General features: G+C 53.4%; 11 protein-coding genes across 11 annotated transcripts; 6 read left to right on the top strand and 5 right to left on the bottom strand.

Annotated features, from left to right (window-relative positions):
* The first annotated feature begins 49 nt into the window (after window positions 1-49).
* On the top strand, window positions 50-2558 carry BO97DRAFT_222586 (amidophosphoribosyltransferase). Its single transcript, XM_025690650.1, has 5 exons — window positions 50-173; window positions 388-489; window positions 564-1016; window positions 1066-1753; window positions 1806-2558. Exons 2-5 carry the CDS (start codon window positions 405-407, stop codon window positions 2323-2325), a joined length of 1746 nt encoding a protein of 581 aa, XP_025547516.1. The 5' UTR covers window positions 50-173; window positions 388-404; the 3' UTR covers window positions 2326-2558.
* A 239-nt stretch (window positions 2559-2797) lies between these two features.
* BO97DRAFT_331434 (endonuclease III domain-containing protein) lies at window positions 2798-4204 on the top strand (the record flags this gene model as incomplete). The annotated part of the gene is made up of 2 exons (XM_025691348.1): window positions 2798-3688; window positions 3725-4204. Coding segments are annotated over 2 exons (1371 nt in total), but the record flags the coding sequence as incomplete, so codon positions are not given.
* A 339-nt stretch (window positions 4205-4543) lies between these two features.
* On the top strand, window positions 4544-6743 carry BO97DRAFT_398464 (aldehyde dehydrogenase family protein). The gene is made up of 3 exons (XM_025694192.1): window positions 4544-4939; window positions 5018-5199; window positions 5264-6743. The coding sequence occupies exons 1-3, from the start codon at window positions 4679-4681 to the stop codon at window positions 6705-6707; spliced, it is 1887 nt and encodes a 628-aa protein (XP_025547514.1). The 5' UTR covers window positions 4544-4678; the 3' UTR covers window positions 6708-6743.
* A 793-nt stretch (window positions 6744-7536) lies between these two features.
* BO97DRAFT_408431 (uncharacterized protein) lies at window positions 7537-8321 on the bottom strand. Its single transcript, XM_025695863.1, has one exon. It carries the CDS (start codon window positions 7821-7823, stop codon window positions 7557-7559), a length of 267 nt encoding a protein of 88 aa, XP_025547513.1. The 5' UTR covers window positions 7824-8321; the 3' UTR covers window positions 7537-7556.
* On the top strand, window positions 8119-8366 carry BO97DRAFT_309846 (uncharacterized protein; the record flags this gene model as incomplete). The annotated part of the gene is made up of 2 exons (XM_025691204.1): window positions 8119-8139; window positions 8208-8366. Coding segments are annotated over 2 exons (180 nt in total), but the record flags the coding sequence as incomplete, so codon positions are not given.
* Window positions 8367-8661: 295 nt separating this feature from the next.
* Window positions 8662-10217, bottom strand: BO97DRAFT_408429 (uncharacterized protein). Its single transcript, XM_025695862.1, has one exon. The coding sequence runs from the start codon at window positions 9866-9868 to the stop codon at window positions 8699-8701; it is 1170 nt and encodes a 389-aa protein (XP_025547511.1). The 5' UTR covers window positions 9869-10217; the 3' UTR covers window positions 8662-8698.
* A 545-nt stretch (window positions 10218-10762) lies between these two features.
* BO97DRAFT_473127 (ATP synthase D chain, mitochondrial) lies at window positions 10763-13328 on the bottom strand. The gene is made up of 7 exons (XM_025700207.1): window positions 13260-13328; window positions 12819-13080; window positions 12632-12690; window positions 12282-12570; window positions 11327-11722; window positions 11178-11264; window positions 10763-11085 (listed from the first exon to the last, which is right to left on the bottom strand). Exons 2-7 carry the CDS (start codon window positions 13047-13049, stop codon window positions 11056-11058), a joined length of 1092 nt encoding a protein of 363 aa, XP_025547510.1. The 5' UTR covers window positions 13050-13080; window positions 13260-13328; the 3' UTR covers window positions 10763-11055.
* Window positions 13329-13500: 172 nt separating this feature from the next.
* BO97DRAFT_408426 (60S ribosomal protein eL14) lies at window positions 13501-14787 on the bottom strand. Its single transcript, XM_025695861.1, has 4 exons — window positions 14697-14787; window positions 14476-14613; window positions 14077-14340; window positions 13501-13930 (listed from the first exon to the last, which is right to left on the bottom strand). Exons 2-4 carry the CDS (start codon window positions 14599-14601, stop codon window positions 13871-13873), a joined length of 450 nt encoding a protein of 149 aa, XP_025547509.1. The 5' UTR covers window positions 14602-14613; window positions 14697-14787; the 3' UTR covers window positions 13501-13870.
* A 1040-nt stretch (window positions 14788-15827) lies between these two features.
* Window positions 15828-17327, bottom strand: BO97DRAFT_376863 (protein transporter YIF1). The gene is made up of 3 exons (XM_025693038.1): window positions 16885-17327; window positions 16259-16822; window positions 15828-16200 (listed from the first exon to the last, which is right to left on the bottom strand). The coding sequence occupies exons 1-3, from the start codon at window positions 17170-17172 to the stop codon at window positions 15988-15990; spliced, it is 1065 nt and encodes a 354-aa protein (XP_025547508.1). The 5' UTR covers window positions 17173-17327; the 3' UTR covers window positions 15828-15987.
* An 87-nt stretch (window positions 17328-17414) lies between these two features.
* Window positions 17415-19672, top strand: BO97DRAFT_480704 (signal recognition particle receptor subunit alpha). The gene is made up of 3 exons (XM_025700769.1): window positions 17415-17699; window positions 17757-18042; window positions 18096-19672. Exons 1-3 carry the CDS (start codon window positions 17481-17483, stop codon window positions 19532-19534), a joined length of 1944 nt encoding a protein of 647 aa, XP_025547507.1. The 5' UTR covers window positions 17415-17480; the 3' UTR covers window positions 19535-19672.
* A 496-nt stretch (window positions 19673-20168) lies between these two features.
* Window positions 20169-22843, top strand: BO97DRAFT_398440 (MFS transporter). The gene is made up of 2 exons (XM_025694191.1): window positions 20169-21873; window positions 21977-22843. The coding sequence occupies exons 1-2, from the start codon at window positions 20443-20445 to the stop codon at window positions 22343-22345; spliced, it is 1800 nt and encodes a 599-aa protein (XP_025547506.1). The 5' UTR covers window positions 20169-20442; the 3' UTR covers window positions 22346-22843.
* Window positions 22844-22931: the final 88 nt, after the last annotated feature.

Here is a 22931-nt window from a genome sequence, read left to right as displayed (position 1 = left end):
CCACCTACTCTCCCCTCACTCTCCTTTACATGAATCCTGTTATGTCTTCATAGACATTTACAATTCTATCCCACTTTTTTCCCACTCGTGAAGTTCCGGTTTCTCCCACCCCGCCACCACCACCACCACACTGTGCGTGTACCTCCAGACTATTCTGAATTGCTCTTTCAGATGTGAGTATATGACTTAATTACTTGTTGACTGGCACTGCACATTCTGTCCCTCTCCTGCTTTATGATGAATTTCGGTTTTTTTTATAGATGTTAGACTTCCTAAGCATCATTGCGGATAATTTTCCGATCTGATTCAAGCTATCCAATCTTGATTTTTCTTGCCCGCAATTCAATCGCAAGAAACAATCACTGACTGCTCTGTTCTCTCATGCAGAATACTCTACCGTCAACATGTGTGGTATCATTGCTCTGATCCAGGCGAACCCGTCGGCTTCCGCTGCCGTCGATCTCCATGAGGCACTCTACCTGCTCCAGCGTGAGTCACCCCGCAGCCCCGCAACAACAGTAACCCCGCGTGCTCGAGGCTAATAAATGTTCTTCACTATACAGACAGAGGTCAGGATGCAGCTGGTATCGCCACGTGCGCCACTGGCGGTCGTATTTATCAGCTCAAGTCGAACGGTATGGCTGCCAAGGTCTTCAACGACGGCGCCAGGGTGGCAGATCTTCCGGGCTCGATGGGAATTGGACATCTGAGATATCCTACCGCCGGAAGCAGCGCAAATGCCGAGGCCCAGCCTTTCTACGTGAATAGTCCATACGGAATCTGCATGGCCCACAACGGCAATTTGATCAATGCTCCCGAGCTGAAGAAATATCTGGACATCGAGGCTCACCGTCACATCAACACAGACAGTGATAGTGAACTGATGCTGAACATCTGGGCTGATGAGTTGAGCGAGACGAAGAAGGCCCGTGTCAACAATGAGGATGTCTTTGCCAGTCTGAGTCGCATGTACGAAAGATGCCAGGGTGGTTTCGCTTGCACTGCTCTGCTCGCCGGTATGTTAGGTGTCGATTGCGCATGAAGGATTGTTACTGATCTCATCAGGCTTCGGTATCCTTGGTTTCCGTGACTCCTACGGTATCCGTCCCCTTGTCCTCGGTTCCAGACCCTCTGCAGACTGTGACGGCATGGATTACATGATGGCCTCCGAGTCGGTTGCTCTTCACCAGCTTGGATTCACCAACATCCGTGACATCCAGCCGGGTGAGGCGGTCATCATCCAGAAGGGAGCCGAGCCCGTCTTCCGCCAGGTGGCACCCAAGAAAGCCTATGCTCCTGATATCTTCGAATACGTCTACTTCGCACGTCCCGACTCTGTCATCGACGGAATTAGCGTGTACCGTAGCCGTCAGCGTATGGGCGACCGTCTTGCTGCGAGAATTCTCGACCTCCTTGGACCGGAAGTGGTCAAGGACATCGACGTCGTCATCCCCATTCCCGAGACATCCACCACCTCCGCCGCTGCTGTCGCGCGCTATCTTGACAAGCCCTACTGCCAAGGCTTCGTCAAGAACCGCTACGTCTTCCGGACTTTCATTATGCCTGAGCAAAAGACCAGACAGAAGGGTGTACGCCGCAAGCTGAACGCCATGCAGGCCGAGTTCAAGGACCGAAATGTCCTTCTGGTGGATGACAGTATCGTGCGTGGTACGACGAGTCGGGAAATCGTCACCATGGCCCGGGAAGCCGGCGCCAAGAAGGTCTACTTTGCCAGTTGCGCTCCCGAGATCACGTGAGTTTCTTTTGCCTTCTGAGAATGAATTATCTGCTAACCACCACGGCAGGCATGCTCACATCTACGGTATCGATTTGGCATCGCCTACCGAGCTGGTTGCACACGGTCGCAATGCCGAGGCTATTGCCAAGCACATTGGTGCGGACAGCGTGATTTACCAGACCTTGGACGATCTGAAGGGCGCATGCGCCGAGATCGCTCAGGAGAACGGCCTTGCTGAACCCCATGACTTTGAAGTCGGTGTGTTCTGTGGTAGCTACATCACCCCTGTCTCTGACGGCTACTTCGACCACCTAGAGGAGCTCCGCGGCGAGGGTCGCAAGATCAAGGCCCTGGACCGCGCCAAGGAGGCTGTCACGCATGGCTTTGCCAGTGAGACGGACTTCAAGATCGCTGCCAACGGCGTCAAGCTTGATGCCAGCGGCAACATTGTCCCCGCGGCCAACCCCAGTGAATCGGAAGTGCCCAAGGTGGGCATCATCTCCGCTCCCAAGCGCTCCCAGGAGGAGCACCCCAAGGTCAAGGACCGCATGGATATCAGCATCCACAACATGGGCGACCATCAATGATTACGAGTTTATGGCTTGGCTTGATACCGATGGATGGCATTTTGTGATATGGGAGTCTTGGAGTTTTTGTAGACGGTGGTTGAAAGACTTGCGGTGGCTATTTGCTTGACGTTCCAGTGCATGGCGGGAAGGGTTGGGATACCCTTATCATCATTGTCAAATACCTTTTTAGACATGTTCTTCTGAGATGACGTACTGTTGAAAGGGCTGAACGGAAGGTCTCCACTGAATCATGTGACCGAGGAGTGTCGTCAGGCGACGGCTTTACCCAACTACAATTCCCTTGACTCATCTCATGACGATGGTCCAATTTTCGATGATATAATTTGTACATACAGATAGATTCAGCCTAATGCATCTTCCGCGTCGGAAGTTCTGTATATTTGTTCAATTCTTTCTCTAGAACTTCTTGTTTGTTCGTCTTAGTCTGAATACCCTTCCTAGTTCCTATACACTACCATTTAAAATGGCACGCATAACCCGTTCCACAGCGCGCCAGGCAGCCTTAGTCGCATCGAAGGCGCAAGCCAGCAACTCTGCGTCGTCCCCATTATCGAGCGTTCATCTCTCCAAAACCTCCCCCAGCCAAGAAAGAGTGTATCCGCAACAACGCAACGGCATCATCTCCCCCAAGCTCGAAGATGGCATCCCAGAGCCTGCCCCCAAACGACGCAAGAAAACCACCCCTTCCACCGAGCCAAAAGACCTCAACGAGCTCCCTCACAACCTAGGCGCGAAGCCCCAAGCCAACAGCGGAGTCAAGCCCGCGAAGCGCATCTACTCACCCATCAAGAAGGAGGAAGACCTCAACACACTCGCACAGGACCTGCAAACCACCGTTGACAAAGCCCTTCCACACAGCGCCAGCCCCAGCTCTAGCCCCAAGAACCCCATGCAAGCGCAAACGAAAGCGAAAGCAAACAACTACGGCCTAACACCAGGCGTGAGCCCGTTCCCAGACTGGCCACACCCGACGCCGGAAGAATGCGAAGAAGTCGACCGCCTCCTCTCCTCGATCCACGGCAAGATCGTGGCGCCGGCCACCATCCCGGAGCCGTCGCTGACCGTGACGGGCTGCGGCGAGGTGCCGTCCGTGCTGGACGCGCTCATCCGGACACTGCTCAGCGGCGCCACGACGGGGAGGAACTCGGCCATAGCGTTCAACGGGCTGGTACAGCGGTTCGGGATTCTCGAGTCTGGGATCGGCAAGGGGAGTGTGGACTGGGACGCGGTGCGGCGGGCGCCGGTGAAGGAGGTCTTCGAGGCGATCAAGAGCGGTGGATTGGCGGATGTGAAGAGTAAGAAGATCAAGGCGATTCTCGATATGGTCTACGCGGAGAATAGGGCGCGGAGGGATGTCTTGGTCGGTGGGGCGGCGGCGGCGGCTGCAGATGAGAAGCTGTCGTCGGCGGCCGGGAAGGATGAGCAGGATGCGCTTCTGAACCAGTCCGAGGATAACAAGAAGTATGAGATTGCGTGTGCGGACCAGAATTTCCTGTCGCTGAATCATCTGCATACGCTCAGTACGGAGCAGGCGATGGCGGAGCTGGTCAAGTACCCTGGGATTGGGCCCAAGACGGCCGGCTGTGTGCTGCTGTTCTGTCTACAGCGCCCGTGCTTCGCGGTCGATACGCATATCTTTCGCATCTGCAAGTGGTTGGGCTGGGTGCCGCCCAGTAAGGTGACTGAGGTGACGGCGTTCGGGCATCTGGAGGTGCGCATCCCGGATCATTTGAAGTATTCGCTGCATCAGCTGCTTATCCGGCATGGGAAGGCTTGCCCGCGTTGTCGGGCTATTACGGGGCAGTCGTCTGCGCGTTGGGAGGAGGGTTGCGTGATTGACCATTTGGTGAAGAGGACGGGGAAGCGGAAGGGAGGGACTTGATGCTATGATCGGCGTTGAAGAATTGTAGTGGTCGATCATGCCCGATGAGGCCTCTGAACGGCCATGGCTTAAATATATACTTCACCATTATTGCTAGATGCCTTCTACATGCCACGAGAAGAGAAAACTACACACCTCACCCGATTCATTTACCACTTGCAAGTCCAAAAGCATAGTCTCTCGATATCTCACTCAATCATATCTAAATCCATAAAATTGAACCTCCGATGCACAAGTTGAACCCTGATGAACCCACCAGCAATCCGCAAAGCCCCATAAGTGGTCCGTGCACCCGCGTATCGGAGTCTGCGATAAACAATCGAACCACTTTCTTTCTCCCCCCCCCTCGTCGGAGACTGCTTCCCCCCATCCAATTCGTTTTTTGTTTGCGTCCGCCTGGACTCATCCGGCAAAAGTGTCTGGCACAACCTAAGAGAGCCAGTTCACAGCGCGAAAGCTCCCGCCTCAATGGATCTGCTAGCTCAATTCATCCCACCGGCTTTCCAGCCCGTCGTGGAACACCTTCAGACCCAGGGGCCGCTACTGGGCGCCGCGCTGCTCTCGCTCGGCGCGGTGTATCTTGGTTACCTCTACATCCTCAGCCAGAAGGAGGCTGCTGTCTCGTTCAATGTCCCGATTCCGGCGGAGGTTCGGGCCAATTGGGAGGGGAAGAAGTGGGATCAGCTTGAGGGAGAAGGGAGGAGAGTGATTGAGGGGCAGGTCCGGGGGGTAAGTTGACTGCTGTGCTTTGTCGCGTGTGACCCGAGGGGCTTGGAGACTGATTCCCGATTTTTTTTTTTTGGTTAGCAATGGAACGACAACCTGATTATGAGCTATTGTCCTGCCGACGGAAGAGTCCTCGGCTCTGGTATCAAACCTGCGACCCCGGACGATGTCGATCGAGCGATCCAGGCTGCGACGAAAGCACAGGTTGAATGGGCGAAGACCAGTTTCGCTGACAGGAGGAAGGTTTTGCGGACTCTGCTGAAGTATGTATGCCCTCGAATCTTGCTGGGAAGTCTGGTTTCTAACGGACGGCTTGTCTGACAACAGATACGTCCTCGACCACCAAGACGAACTTGTGACCGCCTGCTGCCTGGATTCTGGGAAGACCAAAGTCGATGCCTCGTTCGGAGAAATCCTGGTGACCACCGAGAAGCTCAAATGGACCCTCGACCACGGTGAAAAGGCCCTGACGCCGGAATCGCGCCCTACGAATTTCCTCATGATGTACAAGAAGAACATGGTGACCTACGAGCCGCTGGGGGTGGTCTCAGCCTGCGTTTCCTGGAACTACCCCTTCCACAACTTCATCTCGCCGGTGATCAGCGCCATCTTCGCAGGCAACGGCATTGTCGTGAAACCGTCCGAGCAAACCGCCTGGTGCACGAACTTCTTCCTGGAGGTCATCCGCGGCGCTCTGACTAGCTGCGGCCACCCCCGCGAGCTGGTCCAGAGCGTTGTCTGCTTGCCCCGTGTGGGTGACTACCTGACTTCTCACCCTGGTATCTCCCAGCTCACCTTCATCGGCTCCCGACCCGTGGCGCACAAAGTCTGCGAATCCGCCGCTAAGGCCCTGACTCCGGTCACCGTCGAATTGGGCGGCAAGGACCCATCGCTCATCCTGGACGACGCGCGCACGGTGAGCGAGCTGCCCGCCATAGCCTCGATCCTCATGCGGGGCGTCTTCCAGTCCGCGGGCCAGAACTGCATCGGCATCGAACGCATCGTCGCCCTCCCCGGCGCCTACGACCGCCTGCTCGAAATCGTCTCCACGCGCATCGCGAACCTCCGCCTGGGATCCGTCCTGCTATCTGCCCAGGGCGCCCCGGACGTTGGCGCCATGATCTCCCCAGCCTCTTTCGACCGATTGGAAACCCTGATCAACGACGCCGTCAAACAGGGCGCCCGGCTGGTCTGCGGCGGGAAGCGGTTCGCGCACCCCATTCACCCACTAGGTCACTACTTCACACCCACGTTGCTGGCGGACGTCACGCCGGCGATGCGCATCGCGCAGGAGGAGCTCTTCGCGCCGGTGTTCGTGCTGATGCGGGCAACCTCGGTGCCGCACGCCATCGAGATCGCCAACTCGACCGAGTACGGCCTCGGGGCCAGCGTCTTCGGCTACAACCAGCGGGACATAGTGCGGTGCATCAAGGAGATCCGGTCGGGCATGGTCTCAGTCAACGACTTCGGCAGCTACTACGCGGTGCAGCTGCCCTTCGGCGGCGTCAAGGGATCGGGCTACGGCCGGTTCGCGGGCGAGGAGGGCCTCCGCGGCGTGAGCAACCTCAAGGCCGTGTGCGTGGACCGGTTTCCGAAGTTGATGGCGACGAGGATCCCACCGCGCGTGGACTATCCGATCAATAAGGGCGAGGGGCCGCGCGAGAATGGCACGGGGGCGTGGGAGATGTGTAAGGGAGTGGTGGAGACGGGGTATCAGATTACGTTGGCCGGGAGGGTGAAGGGGATTGTGCGGCTGTTGGGCAATATGTAGGGTAGGGTAGGGTGTATCCACTGTACGATAAGGAGGGACTGTAGTCATATAATACGAGTATAAGTATATACATTACATTAATCAATATAATCATAGAACTCTCTCCCTGCATGCCTGTCTGCCATGCTTAAGTTTGCTGTTCAATCAGGGACAGTAACACCACGGACAAGGTGACAATCCCGCCTCATACATCAACATACCTACCTCATCAACAATCCTCCTCCGAACCACAGGATCGCCCCCGAACCTCTGCAGGGGTTTCCAACCTGAACCCGACAGCAAGTTCCCAATAGGGCTGAGTGGCTGGCAAAAGCGCCTACGTTGACATCATCGGAGAGAACAGGGACATCATTCCAGCGCCGATCAGCATCTCCCACGGGCATCCAACAACGCAACACTTCCGTACGGGATTTGCAGCGCAACATCATTCTCGGACACCAGTTTCCTCAACAAACCAAATACCTAATCAACTACCCCTGACAAGTGAACCTTAAAGGTAATACGTTGTACTACGTATGTCATATTTACCCACACCCATCAACTTTACCCCAGACGAGGTGGACCCACCCCGTTTAACGCCCGAGAGTATGAGTGAAAGGGTATCCATGATGTAGAAAGTCAGTAACTGAGTATGTCATTACCATTGGTTCAACGAGGGGAAATAAACAGCCAGCTCATCACGTGCGATCCCTTCCCAACAGCTACAGCTAGACAAAAAAGGTAAGTACCGTAGAATGCGAACCGTGCGTGTTATTTTTGGGCTGCTTGACTGACTGACACCATGACGTCACATTCTCTTTCCTCCAAACACAATCAACCCTTTCTCATACCAAAAAGCAGCCACAAATACTAAGTAACGGAAAAAAAGGTGGTTCTCGAACCAGCCAGCCTTACCTTACTATCAGTGGCGAGACCTTTTTCGGGAGCGATCCGCAAGGGTTTTCCTTTTCCGTGAGGCCTGAGACGGTCAGTGACTGCAACCAAGGCATAGAGCCATAGAATCACTATGACGGTATGACGGCATCGCATGCAATTTCTGTCTGTCCCGTGTTGTTCGTCGGCGGGTGGTGGGGGAAGCCATGTCAATCTTTTTTTCTTTTCGTTTGAGACATACATCATTTGAAGTTTGACAAGTCTTCTAAGGCACGACACGGGATATTTATACTGCACTGATTCTCACCACAGAGCAAGAGAGAGAGAAAGAAAGCATACAATGCGTCCTTTTACTGATCCCACTGTCCACTCTACTGCTTCTTCAAGTTATTCGTCTCAGGGGACTAAGACTGCTAAATAAGTTCTCGTCGATACCGGTCTTCGATACTTGAACAACACTACTGCAAACTCAACCGCTGAATACACACATACACACATACATTCTACCGAACAACAACCACCAAATACATAATTCAAAATGGGCGCCGTCGTCTCTTGTGTATGCTTCCCCCCCCGCCTCCATCCCATCTTCAATAAGAGAGTATAAAGCTAACTGACAATCCCCAGATCCAAAGCGTCTTCCACGCCATTGGCGCCTGCCTAATGGGCATCGTCAACACCATCGGCTCCGTCTGCAAGGCCATCATCGACGGCATCGTCACCCTCTTCGACGTGATCATCTCCTGCCTGACCTGCGGCTACTGCGGGAACCGTCGACGCACGAGGGGTCGGAGGTCTAGGGTCTAGCTTGACTGACTCTTGACTCTTGTCGTGGGAAAAGATAGGAGGAGTGGAGATACCATCTGGATACCTTTTGACTTTTCCATTCAAGATACCATGGGGATTGGGAAGAGACCTCATGGGTGTATGAGTTACGACTTTATGGATTGCGCGGAGTTTTTTCCTTTGTCTGTTCAGTCTAGGGGATGAGTGATTTATTGATATCCTGTTTGTTGCTTGGTTGATTCTACTTGCTTGAATTAATATGATTCTTTTCTTCGAAACATTTATCATAAACAGATAACCTGTTCAGGTAAAGACGTAAGTAATGTGATGTGCTATCCCAATGAACGCCTACTCGCTTCCTCTCGCGCTCGTTGACGACTAGGCGGCTCACACAACCTCTCGGACAAATAGAACATCAACTGAGCGTCATCAGGGGGAATATCCCTCCACCGCTCATCATACAGCGTCTTGACGAAGACATCATCATCCTCCCCACAGGGCGGCGGGGCATATTTCAGGGCCGCGTAGAACAGATTCCCGCCTACGGGCCACGGCACGGGGAAATCATACCACGGCACCCGCACGCTCATGCGCAGGAGCCGCTGGAACGTCGCGGGGTCGCGGTCCCGGATCGTCTGCCGCAGCACGCGCCGCGTGCGGGTGTGCGACGGCGTGCGGTCGATGTACGCGTCCTTGGCCAGGAGCTGCAGGAACTCGAACTTCGCCGGCGTCCACGGCGGCCGCAGCAGTTTCTCGGGCACTCGCGCCAGCAGCGTTCCCCTGGGGCCGGCGGTTCCGCACGCCGGCAGGCGGAAGGTGTTCGGCGAGGAGATGGTGGGCGTCGGAAATGATGTTAGGTTGAAGGCGTAGATCTCGCCTGGTGGGCGGATGGTGATCGCCCCGTCTTGCAGGTGGATCGTGATTTTGTGCGGTTTGCGGTCTTTCGGACTGCTGTCGCTGCCGGGGATAGGGTATCCGTGGAGGGTGAGGTCGGGTTTATCCTGGTTATCGCTGCTACTGTTGTTGCTGCTGCTGCTGCTGCTGCTCTTACTGAAATACTCGTCGTAGTGCTCCCCGAAGTTGAGGAGGGTGGCTTCGTCTTCCGGGCTGAAGTGGAAGTCCACCCCCGGCCGGCATTTCCGCCGGATCGTATGCAGGATGTAGTCGCGCTGGCATTGGCGGATCAAGGGCAGCGTGCACCAGCGGCAGAACAGGAGGTGGCTTTGCAGGTCTCGCCGCTGGTGCGGAGAGAGGGCGAAGAAGTCGAGCGGCCACGGGAGGAAGTCCTGCGTGAAGAAGTCCCTGTCGGCGCTCGCATTGGTGCTGCTGAATGCGAGCCGGATCATCCAGGTGTATAGAACTGGATCGGACAGCGCGTTGGCCAGACGTAGAGATGCCCGCGGGAGATTGATCTCTAGGCAGTGGAGGAAGATTTGTTGGATGATCTCTACAGGGAGAGATTCGAGTTTGGATGCCGCTGAGACCGGAGTGAAGCGGGCCATTGGTGCTGTTATACGAGTATATCGTTGATGTCGTTGTGAGAGGTGTATGTTTGTATCAGATAGGAAGTACTATGAAGAGATGCTATACCTCTCTCGGTAGGTTCTCTGGATGGCGTCTCGTTCAGGTGGACTTAATCAAGCCACTGCCTGTGTTGCTGTACATTGTCGTGAGGAGTACTCACTCGGACGTTCAAACTACTAATATTCAATCATGACGTACATTACGTCAACCGATGACTGATGTCAAGTGCAGATACTGACGAGGGCTAGTGCATCAATGGGTGACAGACTTAATCCTAGTGGATGAGGAATGCAACTTGGAAGGATTGTGTGCATATATGCCCCTGTCCATAGTACAGGATAACAATTCCACCTCAGCGGATGGGAGGAGGAAACGTGGGTGACGAGGCGGTCGGCGAAACTTCGGGGCGGAATTGCACGTGGTCCACCGTTCAGCCTACATGGGCTGTCAAGGGATGGGTATACTTATGCTCGTAGAGGCTATATGTTCTGCAATAGTGGCACATGCGTATGGTGCCGCAAGCTTCGGTGTTCGGTATCTGGGAACAAGGTTGCATTACTATTAGGGTAAGCATCAATCATGGAGAATCAGCGAAGACTACTGTACATATCCATGGATGCTGACAGACAATGTTGGAGGAGAGGATCAACCTGCCCCCCGACAAGTTCTGACAAAATGAGGGTGTGAACGCCATCATGCGAAAAGTGCCGAGCCAGATCCAGATCCTAATCACTATAAGCAGCTCCTCTGTTTCTTATGCACCTTCTGACCTATATCTATATCTATATCACTCATGCAAATTATACCTGCTTTACTTCGAACTTAGATGAACATGAATATCCATGCCATGTAAGTCTTGTCCAAGAGTGATACAAATGATGTACCTGATTTAATCCTAGTGGTATCAACGAACAAAGACAGCATCCCATGTCTTAGAAACAAGGATAGGGAAACCATAAGATTGAACGGATTGTTTCTATACATAACCCTACAACGAAGAGATCACACGACCAGACACAAGGCAGGAGGGGTATCCTAGCTGGCCAACATGCTTGACAGAAATGTGGGGTAAGGAAAGCTTTCTTTCTTTGTGGGTTGTGTGACTATATCTGAAGATTGAAGGGCAAAAAGTGGACGGGAGTTGCATACAAGGGATACTGCCAGTTTAAACAACGGACATCTCGCCGAAGCGCTCCTACAGTTCGGAAAGTGAATTAGTCTGGTTCTCCAATTCGTAGCGGCCGTAGCCACTGTCATTGCTGTTTGATCAAGGGGGAGATAACGCACCTTGTAGCCGGCCGGCATCCAGCGACCCTTCTGGACAAGGGAGGAGGTCTTCTCGTCGATCTCGGGCTGGGCAGCAGCGACCTCGTCCTATACGAAAGAAAATGGTCAGAATGAACCGGATAGAATGGGGGCCGACGGTCGCAACGTACGACAGTGAGGTCCTCGAAGGGACGGGCGGTCTCGATGTTCTCGAGGGTCTTCTGGAGGTTGCGGAGTTCGACCTCGACCTTGCCCTTGGTCTCCTCGGCGCTCTTGACGGCCTGCGCCTCGAAGGCATCAATGGCCTTTAGCTGGCGGTTGACATCGTAGGTGGCGGGCTTGAAGCTCTTGAAGTGGCTCTCGAGCTGGTCGACAACGGCCTGGTTCTTCAGGACCTTGCGGTAGTGGGCGAAGTCGACGGTCTGGGGCTGCTCGGACAGAATCTGGACCTTGCGGCGCGCGTCGTCGTTACGCTTCTTGAAAGCCTGGAGGGAGGCAGCGGTCTGACCGCGGAGACCGAGCGAGCTGGTCACCTTGGTCCAGTCGATCTTGAGAGCGGCGCTACGCTGTAATTCGACCAAATTAGTGAGTTGACCACCGGAAAACTGGCACAGAATATCGAGAGAGGCGGTAAAAACATACGGCGGCCATTTTGAAATGTGCTATGAGAGGGAGTGGGAGGGAGAGGGGAGGTCAACGTGCAAAGCTGGAGAATCCGGGAGGTTGAGGGTTGACTCGGCAAGATTTGGAATGGGGATGCCGTCACGTGACCCAATTTCCCGTCTTCCGAACGGCCACAGCACAACGCGGGTTGCAGCACCAGGAGGCCATGCGTATGGCTGCAATGGCCGATGTCACTACGTCAAGCATATCTTATCTCAAATGTAGATGCATATCTTTACACACTACGGATAGACACTTCAAGTCATGCTCTGGATCATTCAATTCTGCTTTTTTGGCTAATTGATTTACACAATGGGGCCAGCCAGGACATCCACCCTAGGGTATGTCAATCTGGTCTCGCACCCACAATCCAGCCTGTCAGCAGGGTCGACACATCTCACCGACTGACGCGTGCGATTAAGTTGACAACGCTTATATGCTGAGAGCCATGATGGAGTTGACAATATCGTTGTCGTTCTCCCGAAGAGCCTTGACGGCCTTCTTGCGAGACACATTAGCCTGGGCCATAACCAGTTCGATGTCCTTGGCCTCGAGGCCGGTCTCATCAACCTCCTCGCCGTCATCCTCCTCCTCCTCCTTCTTGGCCTCAGCCTCGGGGGCCTTGCCCTGGGCGTGGTCGTGCTCGTGGTCGTGACCGGCGTGCTCGTTGGCAGCGGCCTCGGCGAGCTGCTGAGCAGCGGAAGCCTGAGCCTGGGAGTTCAGGTCCTCGATCTTGGCCTCACCGAAGATGCTGTTGGCATTGTGTAAGCTTGATAATCCATCGATAGTCTGAGAGGATAGAAACCACGTACATCCAGGTGTTGCTGGTGGGGGAGCGGTAGACATCGGGCTGGTTGATGACGAAAAGGATCTGTTTGGGAGATAGATTAGCCTCTGCTGTCACATTCCTCCGCTCGTCGACAAGCATCCAAAATCAGGGCAGGACGCCTGTTGAGCGATTCGCGGATAGCGGGGTAAGGGTGCGGTCGCATTGCATACGTTCTTGGGTCTGCGGAGAGTGACACGAGTGATGCCAGGGACGTGCTTCAGGCCGAGCTTGCCAATGGCCTTGCGAGCCTTCTTCTCGTTGCGAGAGTGGATGGTGACGGCGGCACCACCGGGGATGGTGGGCTCATCGCCAGCCTCGGACTCAGAGTCGCTGCCGGCATCCTCAACCTGGGTCTTGGGGACCTCCTCGTCGGGAAGCTCTTCAATACGGGGATCGGCCATTTTGTGTGAAATTGAGTAAGCCTAAAGTGGGCTGTGTTTGGGGAATTGAAAGGTCAGCGATTCGTACGGTAATGGGACTGCACAGGTGGTGATTTGGGACGAGACTCGAATTGGGGCCAAGAGACCCTGGGTTTCCCACAAAATTGCAGAAAATCGCTAAATTCGAGCGGAAAATGCATCTGAGCGGTTTCAGTTTCCATTTTAACATACCTGGACACAGAACAGAGGACTGTGGTGGATGGAGGGGATTTTTTTGCCTTGGTTGGAGTTGGGAAGTCGTGAAGCTGTGTGAATGTCATCCTGCCGAAAATCGTTAGCGAGCTTATTGGGGACCCTCCCCCCAGACACACAAGCAGCGGCTCATCTACATACATACAGATCATACACTACAACCAAGCTCCATGTCACCGCTTTTATATGCTATTTATTTTACCATTCTCAGATCATGAATCTAGCCTTGGATCATGGATTTAACAAATTTACAATGAAATTCCTCTTGGTTCTTTTTTTGAAGTTCTAAATTGTGTTCATTGCCCATTTCCTTCTCAGGAGTTGTTGACCCGCTGATGTCAAGTCGTCAAAGACCCAGTTGTATCATAGTCACATACTCACTGAAAGGCGTTCCGGGCGCGCGGGCGGCTTTCAACTTTCGATGACGTACGAGAACAAGCCATGTCAGGATATCAAAGGTTCTTGAATCATTTTTATGCTGTCAAATAATGCATACAGCGTTATTTTTTGCTGAAATAAATTAAACCCTCAGCAAATAAACCCCGTCCTAAGGCACCCTGTCACACTTTGCACCGAGCCCCAATAACCATCTATGCCTTGGGAGCAGCCGCTCTGAGCTTGGCGTGAGCCTTCTGGACCTCGTAGCGAGCCTGTGGAGTCGAACATGTCAGCCTTCCGGTTTCCAGCGCGCATATAACACCATTTGCAATCGACCACTCGAGACAAAAGCCCAATCCACTCTCGGTTCCATCCCTCCCTATGCGCAAATCACAAATCCATCACATGTCGCACGTACCTGCTTGCGGAGTCTGAGGACCTTGAAGCGCTCGAAGTCGGTCAGGTTCTTCCTGCGCTCGGCGCGCTCGGTCTTCTTGGCGAAACCGCTCTGAGCCCACTTGCCATCGATCTCGTTCTTCTGCCAGAGCTTCTTGACGGGGCCAGTACCGGCGGCACGGGGCAGCTGGGGAATGACGAAGTGGGTGAGGGTGGCGTGGGCGAGAGGGAGGACGTGACGGGGGACGATCTTCTTCTCCTCGGTGGAGGGACCATCAACCAGAACCTAATCGGGTGCAACTCGTGTCAATTCTCATGTTTCCTCCCAAAAACTTCCCAATCCCGCATGTCGCCTCCCCGACTTCAAGTTTGCCGGGATTCCTCCTCCATTTCCGCGCGAATTTGCATAGAACGAACGTACACGTCTGTGATCGACAATCTCGACAATGGCAGCGAGCTTGCCGGTGTAGGGACCGCTGCGGATCAGCACAACGCGGCCAACCTCAACCAGCTTCCATTGAGCAATCGTGACATCGATATCGGCCATGGCGAAGGCTTCCTGTTTCAGAGCAAAAAAAGAGGCGAGTTTAGTTGATGTTGCGTGTGACGGGGTGGACGAAAGGAGGGGGCGACAAGACTCACGGTCGACAGACTCCGGGTGGGACGGTGGTGGTGATTTGTTGTCGAAATGTCGGGGTTGTCGAAGGTCGTCCTAAACGCACAAGTCTCGTCTCGCTCGACAGGCTGACTGGATAGCGAATTTCGGTGGTTGCGGCCCTTCGCCCACAAGAGTCTCGCTTAGCAGCCAGTAGCAGGTCGCCGCAGGGTGTTTGCGTGCGGCCTAGGGCTGCTTCCGCGGCTTAGCGCGCTCCATCGGCCATCGGATATTTTCCGTTCCGACCACCGCGCCTTTTAAGCTTCCTCTTCATCGCAATTTGTTTGCTGGTGTTTCTGTCTCTCTGCGCAGCTTTGCTTTTCTGCAACAGGTTCCAGACTTTCGGAACCTCAGAACAAATGTGGTTCTGCTCATGACGATCGCTCATTTGCCTTTTGTAGCTCTGCTACATCAGGCAAGCTACACTAACTCGACAGTGTACGCTGACCGTGTGTTCTACTGGTATGCATACACTTTCTTTTTATTCCGCTCCCAACTCGCCCTATCCTTACATGATGCGGTAATTTGCGATTGACCCAGTGTCTGTGAAACCCTCGCCGGGGTATTCTATACAGCGCTGCAGCATGATATTCATTTCTTACATATTCTGATATCTCTTCCACTTCACACTGTTGCTCACTCATCTCTTGTGTGACTCGTTGCTAACATTGTGAAAAGACGTTACCAGCAGATTATACGCTCATCACCTCTGCCTCCCAGATTTTGCCAATATGGTACGTTGGATTTTTTTCGCTTTCGTCTGCCCTCCCCAGTTCCGGTGATTACAAACATGATATCACGCCTAGATAGTAATTGATGCCTTCTGGCAATGATATTTCCCTCATCACCAAGATCTCTGAGGAACACTTCAAATTCAGATTCTGGATTCTCACTCGTTTTGCTTTGACTGGTCTCTAACCTTCGCAAAATAGGTCTCGATTCAATCTTGCCATAGTTATCTTGATAATAAATGCATTAATTTTCACTTCCACAAACACTTCCTGCCGTAGCTCTAGAACGTCACTCTCGCACAAGCGTATGTTCCCCTTTAATGCTCTTTTGCTGGTCGTGCATGGTGTTAAGTAATAGATCAACTGAATACAATTATAATTTAATTTCGAGGAAAGCTTCAACGCTGCTAAGAATCTAACTATATGCTAACATAACATGCGATAAAAAGTTTTACATGGGAAGATGCTTAAGGCGTCAGCATGACATCCTGGATTTCTTTTCGTGAGGTCCATCTATGTCATTATTTGGTGTCGACCGACGAGCCTATCACGAGGAGCCAGCGCCCACCCCCGCAGCAGTCGCGGTCGGGCCCTCACGACTCAACACCCACATGAAGATGAACTGAATGATATACGCATAAACGAACAGGAACTGGGTACGACGGTTGCGCTGGGAGCGGGCAACAGTGTGCATGGACCCAGAACGCATAGAGGCATCACTGGTTGAATCGGGGAGGAGAACGTATTTCAGGGAGCGAAGCTGACAGACATCAGTGATTAGCGCGTGGACAATGGAGTATTAGCATGGATTGACTCACCAGGAAGAAAGCATTCGCCAGGAACGTGTAGACAAAGACGGCCCAGCCAACCCAACCACCGGTGCCTCTACCCGGGGTGAGGATCTCAGATGTCAAGAGGGTGAGAATGATTCCGACAAACTTGTATCCGGAGTAGGCAACAAGGTCCAGGAGCTGGGACTCGTTGTTGATGCTGAGAATGTACATAGCCAGCTTCAAGCACATGATCTCAAACAAAATCACCGCAATAGCTGTTGTCGTGATCGATCCTAGGAGTTCCGGATGGAAGTTCCCGCGGAATCCTGCCAACATGGCCGAGAGCAGAATGTAGGTAACAAGCGCCATGACAGGGATATACATGTCGGGCGAGTTCAGATCATCACGCGGAGGGAGGAACATGGAGGAGTACTGCTGCTGGGAAATCTGGCCATTGGGGCCAGCTGCAGCCGTTGTGAGGCGTGCCTGCTGACGGGACCAGGGCTTGTGTCGCCATGGGAAGAGAACTAGAGTCAATTTGTTCAAGACGTAGGAGTTGGAGACGTTGAAGTAATGCTTGAGGGCAGGAATGGAGACGTAACGATTTAACTAATGGGGGACATTAGCTATGCGCTTTCACAGCGTGACTCGATGAAATTGGCACTGCTTACGTTCTGCTCCATATACTCCTGACCAGCCATCATCGCCGTCTTGCCGACCTGAAAACTCATCTGCGCCGTTGGATCATTGATGAACTGGCCGAACCCCGGACCATAGGTCCCACTGCCGCCTTGCGCAGGTGCGGGCTGGTATGGGTTGCCATAGCCCGCAGACTGAGATTGCTGAGATGTCGGAGGCGGCGGCGAGCGCATCATAGGAACTGTCGACACATGCTGAGGCACCGGGTGATGAAGCGGAGGCGACTGCGCTGGAGGTGGAGCGAACGACTGGCGATACATATTTCTGGAAGCTGTCGAGAACTATGGGCTGGCTTCAAGACTGAGCTTTATCGATGAAGATGATACTGGGGTTTCGTGGGGCGCCGTAGCGGCAGAGAGCTAGTGGATTTGGCACAATGCTGGAGCTTAGTGGGAGATGAGATGAGATGAAGGTGTTTATACGTGGCTGAAGTCCGCCGTCCCTTCCGCTCCCCGATAGATCAGCTTGCCGCCCACGCCCACACATTCCCCACCCGCGCGGACCTCATCATCAACCCTCCAACTCGATTATTACATCACGCAGCAAACAACTTATAGCACCTCCGAAAATGTTGGAAGCCTTCGAGATTCTTGACGCCTCCGGCTTAGTCCTTTGGTCAAAGTCGTACGCCCCCGTTGGCGCCCACGTGGTCAACAGCCTTATCAATGATGTTTTCATCGAGGAGAAATCCCAGCTGCAAGGGCCAAACAACACATCGCCGGCATTCAGAAAGGAGAAGTATACTTTAAAATGGAAGAGGGTCAAAGAGTTCAATCTTATCTTTGTGGTGCGTGCTGTGTCTACTGCAATGTTGGTTTCCCGTCTCTAACATACTGTGACTCAGGCCGTTTACCAGTCACTCCTACAACTGGGCTGGATCGACAAACTCCTCGACAATATCGCTACCCTGTATATTGACTTGTACAAAGATCAACTGCGAAGCGCTCGCGCAAGGGTGATAGAATATCCCTTTGACAAATACTTTGACCAACAAGTGCGAGAACTTGAGGGCAGCTCGGGGCCTGTCGCATCGGAGAGTCATGTGGCGAATGCGGTTGTCAAGAAAGATCCGCTTGTTTCGTCTGACAATGGGGGCCCACCACCACCATCGGTCCCTGGCCTTCTTAAAGGTATGTTTCTACCGCATGCCTCCGGTTCTTGAATGTTGCTAAAATTCGCAAAGCGCAGCAACAAGCTGCGCTCGGCGTGGTCACCTCAGACGAGGGTACGCCACCCCAGACTCCAGATACATCAAGGTCGACAACGCCCGTTGCCGGCCACCTCCTTGCCGCCAAGCTAGGCCCCGGAGGCCGTATGTCGCGCCGCGGACGCAAGGCCGCTAATTCCAGCGCCAATGCCTCATCCGGGGATGAGAAGGGTCGGAAGGAAAGGACACCGAAGAGTGGGAAGAAGATGCGTCGGTGGGATGCGGATGGTTTCGCCGATGAAGACGATGGTCGCATCCTGGACTACTCGGCTCCGGCCGACGGTGAGGAGGTACAGGTGCCGGCGGTGGAGGCTGTCTCTGAAGAATCCTGGGGCCGGAGAACTGGTAAAGGCCAGTTCGTGCTTAAGGATCTCGGAGACGAAGTCCACTCGATTCTTGAGAGTGCGGAGAGCGCGAAATCTAAGGAAGCTGCTTCTTCCGGTCTCGTTGGCTCGGGCTTCAATGCCATCGGTGGCCTCCTACGCAACATTGTCGGCGGTAAAGTTTTGACGGAAGCTGATCTGGACAAGCCTTTGAAGACCATGGAAGATCATCTCCTGAAGAAGAACGTTGCGCGGGAAGCGGCAGTCCGGCTTTGCGACGGTGTCAAGCGGGAGCTCATCGGGAAGAAGACGGGCAACTTCCAAAGTGTAGATGCAGCCCTGCGTTTGGCCATGGAATCCTCTCTACGGAAGATCCTGACACCAACCTCCTCTCTCGACCTTCTTCGTGAGATTGATGCCGTCACATCACCTACGGCCAAGCTAGCCACTCCCCGCCCATATGTCATTTCCATTGTTGGGGTCAATGGTGTTGGAAAATCCACCAACCTTGGAAAGATTTGTTACTTCTTGCTGCAGAACAACTATCGTGTTCTGATCGCGGCCTGTGACACTTTCCGGTCCGGAGCAGTGGAGCAGCTCCGTGTTCATGCCCGAAATCTCAAGGAACTCAGCCAGCGTGAGAATGCCGGTGAAGTGGAACTGTACGAGAAGGGTTACGGCAAGGACGCAGCGAACGTGGCCAAGGATGCCGTAGAATACGGTGCAGCCAACAATTTCGATGTTGTTTTGATCGATACCGCCGGTCGTCGTCACAACGACCAACGTCTGATGTCCTCTTTGGAAAAATTCGCCAAGTTTGCTAAGCCCGATAAGATTTTCATGGTTGGTGAGGCGCTCGTCGGTACGGACAGCGTCATGCAGGCTCGCAACTTCAACCAGGCCTTTGGCACGGGAAGAAACCTTGACGGCTTCATTATCAGTAAATGCGATACTGTTGGTGACATGGTGGGCACTCTTGTCAGCATGGTTCATGCGACGGGCATTCCCATCGTTTTCCTGGGTGTGGGCCAGCACTATGGTGATTTGCGAGGACTTAGTGTTCCTTGGGCTGTCAATTTGCTGATGAAGTGATTTATTATGCGAGTTGCATTATACCGCTCGGATGATATTATTATGGCTACTTTTTTTTTGAATGATTATGGTTCCAAATTTAGGACACCAATGCTCTCAGAGTATGCACTTATGCCTTTGCAAGGCCTTCTCCGAAACAATGGATCTTTGGTATAATTGACTCCGCATTGAATAGGGAGAGTAGCAATACGACCTTGGAGAAAAGAAACGTAGATGCATAAAAATGGACCCAGGAGATCGCAAGATCGACCTACGTAAGCTGCAAATGGAGGGTTGTCTACTTGAAGATATATAAGCCAGACCGACCTAGCCGCCAACCCGGATAGACGGACCTACTGCAAATTGACCGATCTAAGTAAACACAGGCAATGGGGAATGAGTTCCGACGCAGGATCCCATCTCGCTGGCTAAGTGTGCCACCAAAGCATAGATCAAGGCATGTTTGTTGTTGGCTTATGCACGTGGTAACTTAAGTGTGACCATGACCAAGATCATAGAAATTGGAGTGGATGACTCAGCTACAAGCCTGCAGAGGGCTTACATCATCTGCAGGGCCTCGCCGATGATCTTGTGGAGTGGAATTACTCCGCGCGACACCTTCGAGAGCACTAGTCTTGCTGACTGCGCTCATCATCATTACTCCTTCTGCTCCTCGCCTGCTCACCTCTATTTCTGGGACACGATATATACCAACTGAGATATCCTTTCCCCCGTTTGCCATTAACCCACTCCAAATCGGCCCAAGCGTCATATTCTGGGGGCTCCGACGCCCCCCGCACTGCGAACGACGTGTGGCCCTTGAGCTCCATCATCACTGCAAAAGGCAAGAAAGGTGCACATAGGCCGGATACACGCCATCGCTCATTCGTATACTATTCCGTTCGCTCTTGTGTCCCTCTTTCGCAACGATGAGGACGGACGAGCAGGGTCCGTTCAATCGGCGACACTCCTCTACACTACACTACCAAACCTTCGACACGCCACCGCCGAAGTCACGCGGAAGACCAAATTCTGGACAATCGGGGTCTTCTGGGGGAGACTCGCACCATCAACAGAATGACAATGGCTCCGAGCGCGGGTCTGGGTCGCCCCTCCCAAAGCGGCAGATGGCCATCCTAGCCTTCATTTCCCTCTGCGAGCAGACGGCCTTCAATTCGATCAGTCCTTACCTACCCGAGATGGTGTCGTCATTTCCTGAGGCTCGACCGAATACAGTGGGCATGTATGTTGGAGCGCTGGCCACGGCGTTTGCGATCGCGCAGCTTGTGACCAACTATTTCTGGGGCTGGCTGTCGGATCGCGTGGGCCGGAAGCCGATCATTCTCCTGGGCACTATCCTTACGGCAGTCTGCTTCTGCGCGTTCGGATTCTGCAAGACTCTATACCAGGCTATCGCGGTACAGGCGTTAATGGGCGCGGTCAACGGCAACCAGGGTCTGGTCTCGACCTGTCTCGGGGAGATCACCGACCGAAGCAACCAATCCAAGGCGTTTGCCTATCTTCCCGTCCTCTACGGCATCGGAGGCGTCACAGGCCCCCTCCTTGGCGGACTGCTGGTCTTCCCCAAGAACCCATTCGATAAGAGCCAGCCTAATCCATACCCATACGCCGGCCCCAACCTTCTCTCCGCGGCGATTCTCGTTGTTGACTTTGTTGTCTCGATTTTCTTTCTCGACGAGAGCCTCGACGAAGCGGATGCCCTCCCGAATTTCGGCCGGCGCGTCCGGGCCCTGTTCGTCTGGCTCTGGGAATGGACCAGCTCCGCTAAGCGCGCCGGATGGATGAAACCGCCGCACCACGCCTCGTACCGCCATCTCCGGACGCAGTCTAACGACAGTCAGGATCACGATAGCGAGTTAGACTCGGCCTCCGAGGTCTCTGAATCCCCTCGTCCGCCCCCGGAATCGTTGATGCAAAGCCAGATCTGGAACCGCGACACGATCTTGCTTCTTCTGACGTATCTCGTTTTCGCCCTGTGCAACGTTTCCTACAACTCGCTCTTCCCCATCTTCTCACAAGCCTCGCCTCCCTTGGGCCGAGCCCTCACCCCGTCTGAGATCGGTCTCGCCCAGGGCTTCACCGGGCTCGTCACGATCATCTTTCAGATCTGCATCTTCGGGAAGCTGCGCGACAAGATGGGTAATCGCTGGTCGTACCGCGCCGGACTGCTGGGATTCGTGGTCTCGTTCCTCCTCATGCCTTTCATCGGATACAAGGGCGACGACTCAGACAAAGGCGGCATCACCGGCAAGACAGCCCTGCTGGCCATTGAGTTATGCTTCGTCTTGCTGGTCAAGACCGTCGCCTCTGTTGGCGGACTGACCAGCGCACTTTTACTGGTATGCACACAAAAGCCTTTTTTTTACCCCAAACCCATTTATCCGTCATCAATTCTTCAATCTCTATCTCCAATTGCGTTCACCTCTAACAAAGAAGCAATAGATCACAAACTCCGCCCCAGACCACACAGTCCTCGGCTCCCTGAACGGCCTCGCCCAGACCCTCTCCGCCGCCGGCCGCGCCGTCGGCCCCCTCATCTCCGGCAGTTTATTCAGTCTAGCCTCCCGGCTCCCGATTAAAGGCGAAGCAATGCCTTTCGGCGTCTTCTCAGCCGTCTCCTTCGTCGGCTTCATCCTCAGCTTCGGGATCCGAGCCCGCTCCCTCGAAGCCGAGGACTGGGAAAGCGATGACGACGATGATGATGATGACGAGGAAGACGTCGATGACAACGACGAGGTCGACGCCGACGGCGCCCGATCGTATAAATCCAACCGCGCAGATGAGGAAGCTCGCCTCGCTGCTCGATCCTAGATAGACACATATTTTCTTTCCTCAATCAATATACATTAGAAAAGCTGATAACGAAAAAGAACCAAAGATTGGAGAGAAGAAGACGACGACAACAACCAGGAAACGCATTCCCAGAAGAGAAGAAACAAGAAACAAGAAATAAGAATAATCCTTGATTGGATAACGACCAAGATACGAGATCGTTACTAGGTACTAACTACGTCCTACTGGTTCGTTTAATTTTGGGTGCGTGGTTTACTTTGACTTGGTTCATTTGATAGAGAGAGTCTAGCGCTAGCAAGTTATTTCTTTTATTTTCGGGCTTTCAGATTTATTCTAGTTGGGATATGCAGTGCTTTAAAGTTGGATTGGGTTTGTTCTTACTACTGGTTTCTAGTTTCCGCGACAAGACAAGAGCGGGTTTTTGTTCCCTGTCGGGTTGCATACATTATGTGTTTGGTTTTTGTTGCATAGCGGTTTTCTTCTTTCCTTTTCCTGTTGAAATTCAAGTGTGTGTAGAGACACATAGAATACCATTCTTATCGTCTTCGCTCCGGAATGATTGTGCCTGTTTTGGTAGGTCTGGGTTGAACTTCTTTCGATTTGA

Source organism: Aspergillus homomorphus (assembly GCF_003184865.1).
Source record: "Aspergillus homomorphus CBS 101889 unplaced genomic scaffold BO97scaffold_50, whole genome shotgun sequence".
Classification (NCBI taxonomy): domain Eukaryota; kingdom Fungi; phylum Ascomycota; class Eurotiomycetes; order Eurotiales; family Aspergillaceae; genus Aspergillus; species Aspergillus homomorphus.
This window is presented reverse-complemented; position numbering and strand designations above follow the sequence as displayed.

Bases quoted from the DNA above. Each gene is read 5' to 3' on its own strand.
- BO97DRAFT_222586 (XM_025690650.1), top strand. From the start codon at position 405: ATGTGTGGTATCATTGCTCTGATCCAGGCGAACCCGTCGGCTTCCGCT. The intron at 490-563 runs GTGAGTCACCCC...TTCACTATACAG, and splicing joins GGCACTCTACCTGCTCCAGC to ACAGAGGTCAGGATGCAGCT. The intron at 1,754-1,805 runs GTGAGTTTCTTT...CCACCACGGCAG, and splicing joins AGTTGCGCTCCCGAGATCAC to GCATGCTCACATCTACGGTA.
- BO97DRAFT_398464 (XM_025694192.1), top strand. From the start codon at position 4,679: ATGGATCTGCTAGCTCAATTCATCCCACCGGCTTTCCAGCCCGTCGTG. The intron at 4,940-5,017 runs GTAAGTTGACTG...TTTTTTGGTTAG, and splicing joins TTGAGGGGCAGGTCCGGGGG to CAATGGAACGACAACCTGAT. The intron at 5,200-5,263 runs GTATGTATGCCC...GTCTGACAACAG, and splicing joins GTTTTGCGGACTCTGCTGAA to ATACGTCCTCGACCACCAAG.
- BO97DRAFT_408431 (XM_025695863.1), bottom strand. From the start codon at position 7,823: ATGTATGTCTCAAACGAAAAGAAAAAAAGATTGACATGGCTTCCCCCA.
- BO97DRAFT_408429 (XM_025695862.1), bottom strand. From the start codon at position 9,868: ATGGCCCGCTTCACTCCGGTCTCAGCGGCATCCAAACTCGAATCTCTC.
- BO97DRAFT_473127 (XM_025700207.1), bottom strand. From the start codon at position 13,049: ATGGCCGATCCCCGTATTGAAGAGCTTCCCGACGAGGAGGTCCCCAAG. The intron at 12,691-12,818 runs GTATGCAATGCG...TCTCCCAAACAG, and splicing joins CTCTCCGCAGACCCAAGAAC to ATCCTTTTCGTCATCAACCA. The intron at 11,723-12,281 runs GTCAACTCCATC...GTCGAATTACAG, and splicing joins GGGAGAACGACAACGATATT to CGTAGCGCCGCTCTCAAGAT.
- BO97DRAFT_408426 (XM_025695861.1), bottom strand. From the start codon at position 14,601: ATGGCCGATATCGATGTCACGATTGCTCAATGGAAGCTGGTTGAGGTT. The intron at 14,341-14,475 runs GTACGTTCGTTC...GCACCCGATTAG, and splicing joins AGATTGTCGATCACAGACGT to GTTCTGGTTGATGGTCCCTC. The intron at 13,931-14,076 runs GTACGTGCGACA...TCGACTCCACAG, and splicing joins TCCTCAGACTCCGCAAGCAG to GCTCGCTACGAGGTCCAGAA.
- BO97DRAFT_376863 (XM_025693038.1), bottom strand. From the start codon at position 17,172: ATGTATCGCCAGTCGTTCGCTCCACCTCCAGCGCAGTCGCCTCCGCTT. The intron at 16,823-16,884 runs GTAAGCAGTGCC...GTCCCCCATTAG, and splicing joins AGGAGTATATGGAGCAGAAC to TTAAATCGTTACGTCTCCAT. The intron at 16,201-16,258 runs GTGAGTCAATCC...GATGTCTGTCAG, and splicing joins TGGCGAATGCTTTCTTCCTG to CTTCGCTCCCTGAAATACGT.
- BO97DRAFT_480704 (XM_025700769.1), top strand. From the start codon at position 17,481: ATGTTGGAAGCCTTCGAGATTCTTGACGCCTCCGGCTTAGTCCTTTGG. The intron at 17,700-17,756 runs GTGCGTGCTGTG...ACTGTGACTCAG, and splicing joins AGTTCAATCTTATCTTTGTG to GCCGTTTACCAGTCACTCCT. The intron at 18,043-18,095 runs GTATGTTTCTAC...AAATTCGCAAAG, and splicing joins GGTCCCTGGCCTTCTTAAAG to CGCAGCAACAAGCTGCGCTC.
- BO97DRAFT_398440 (XM_025694191.1), top strand. From the start codon at position 20,443: ATGAGGACGGACGAGCAGGGTCCGTTCAATCGGCGACACTCCTCTACA. The intron at 21,874-21,976 runs GTATGCACACAA...AAGAAGCAATAG, and splicing joins TGACCAGCGCACTTTTACTG to ATCACAAACTCCGCCCCAGA.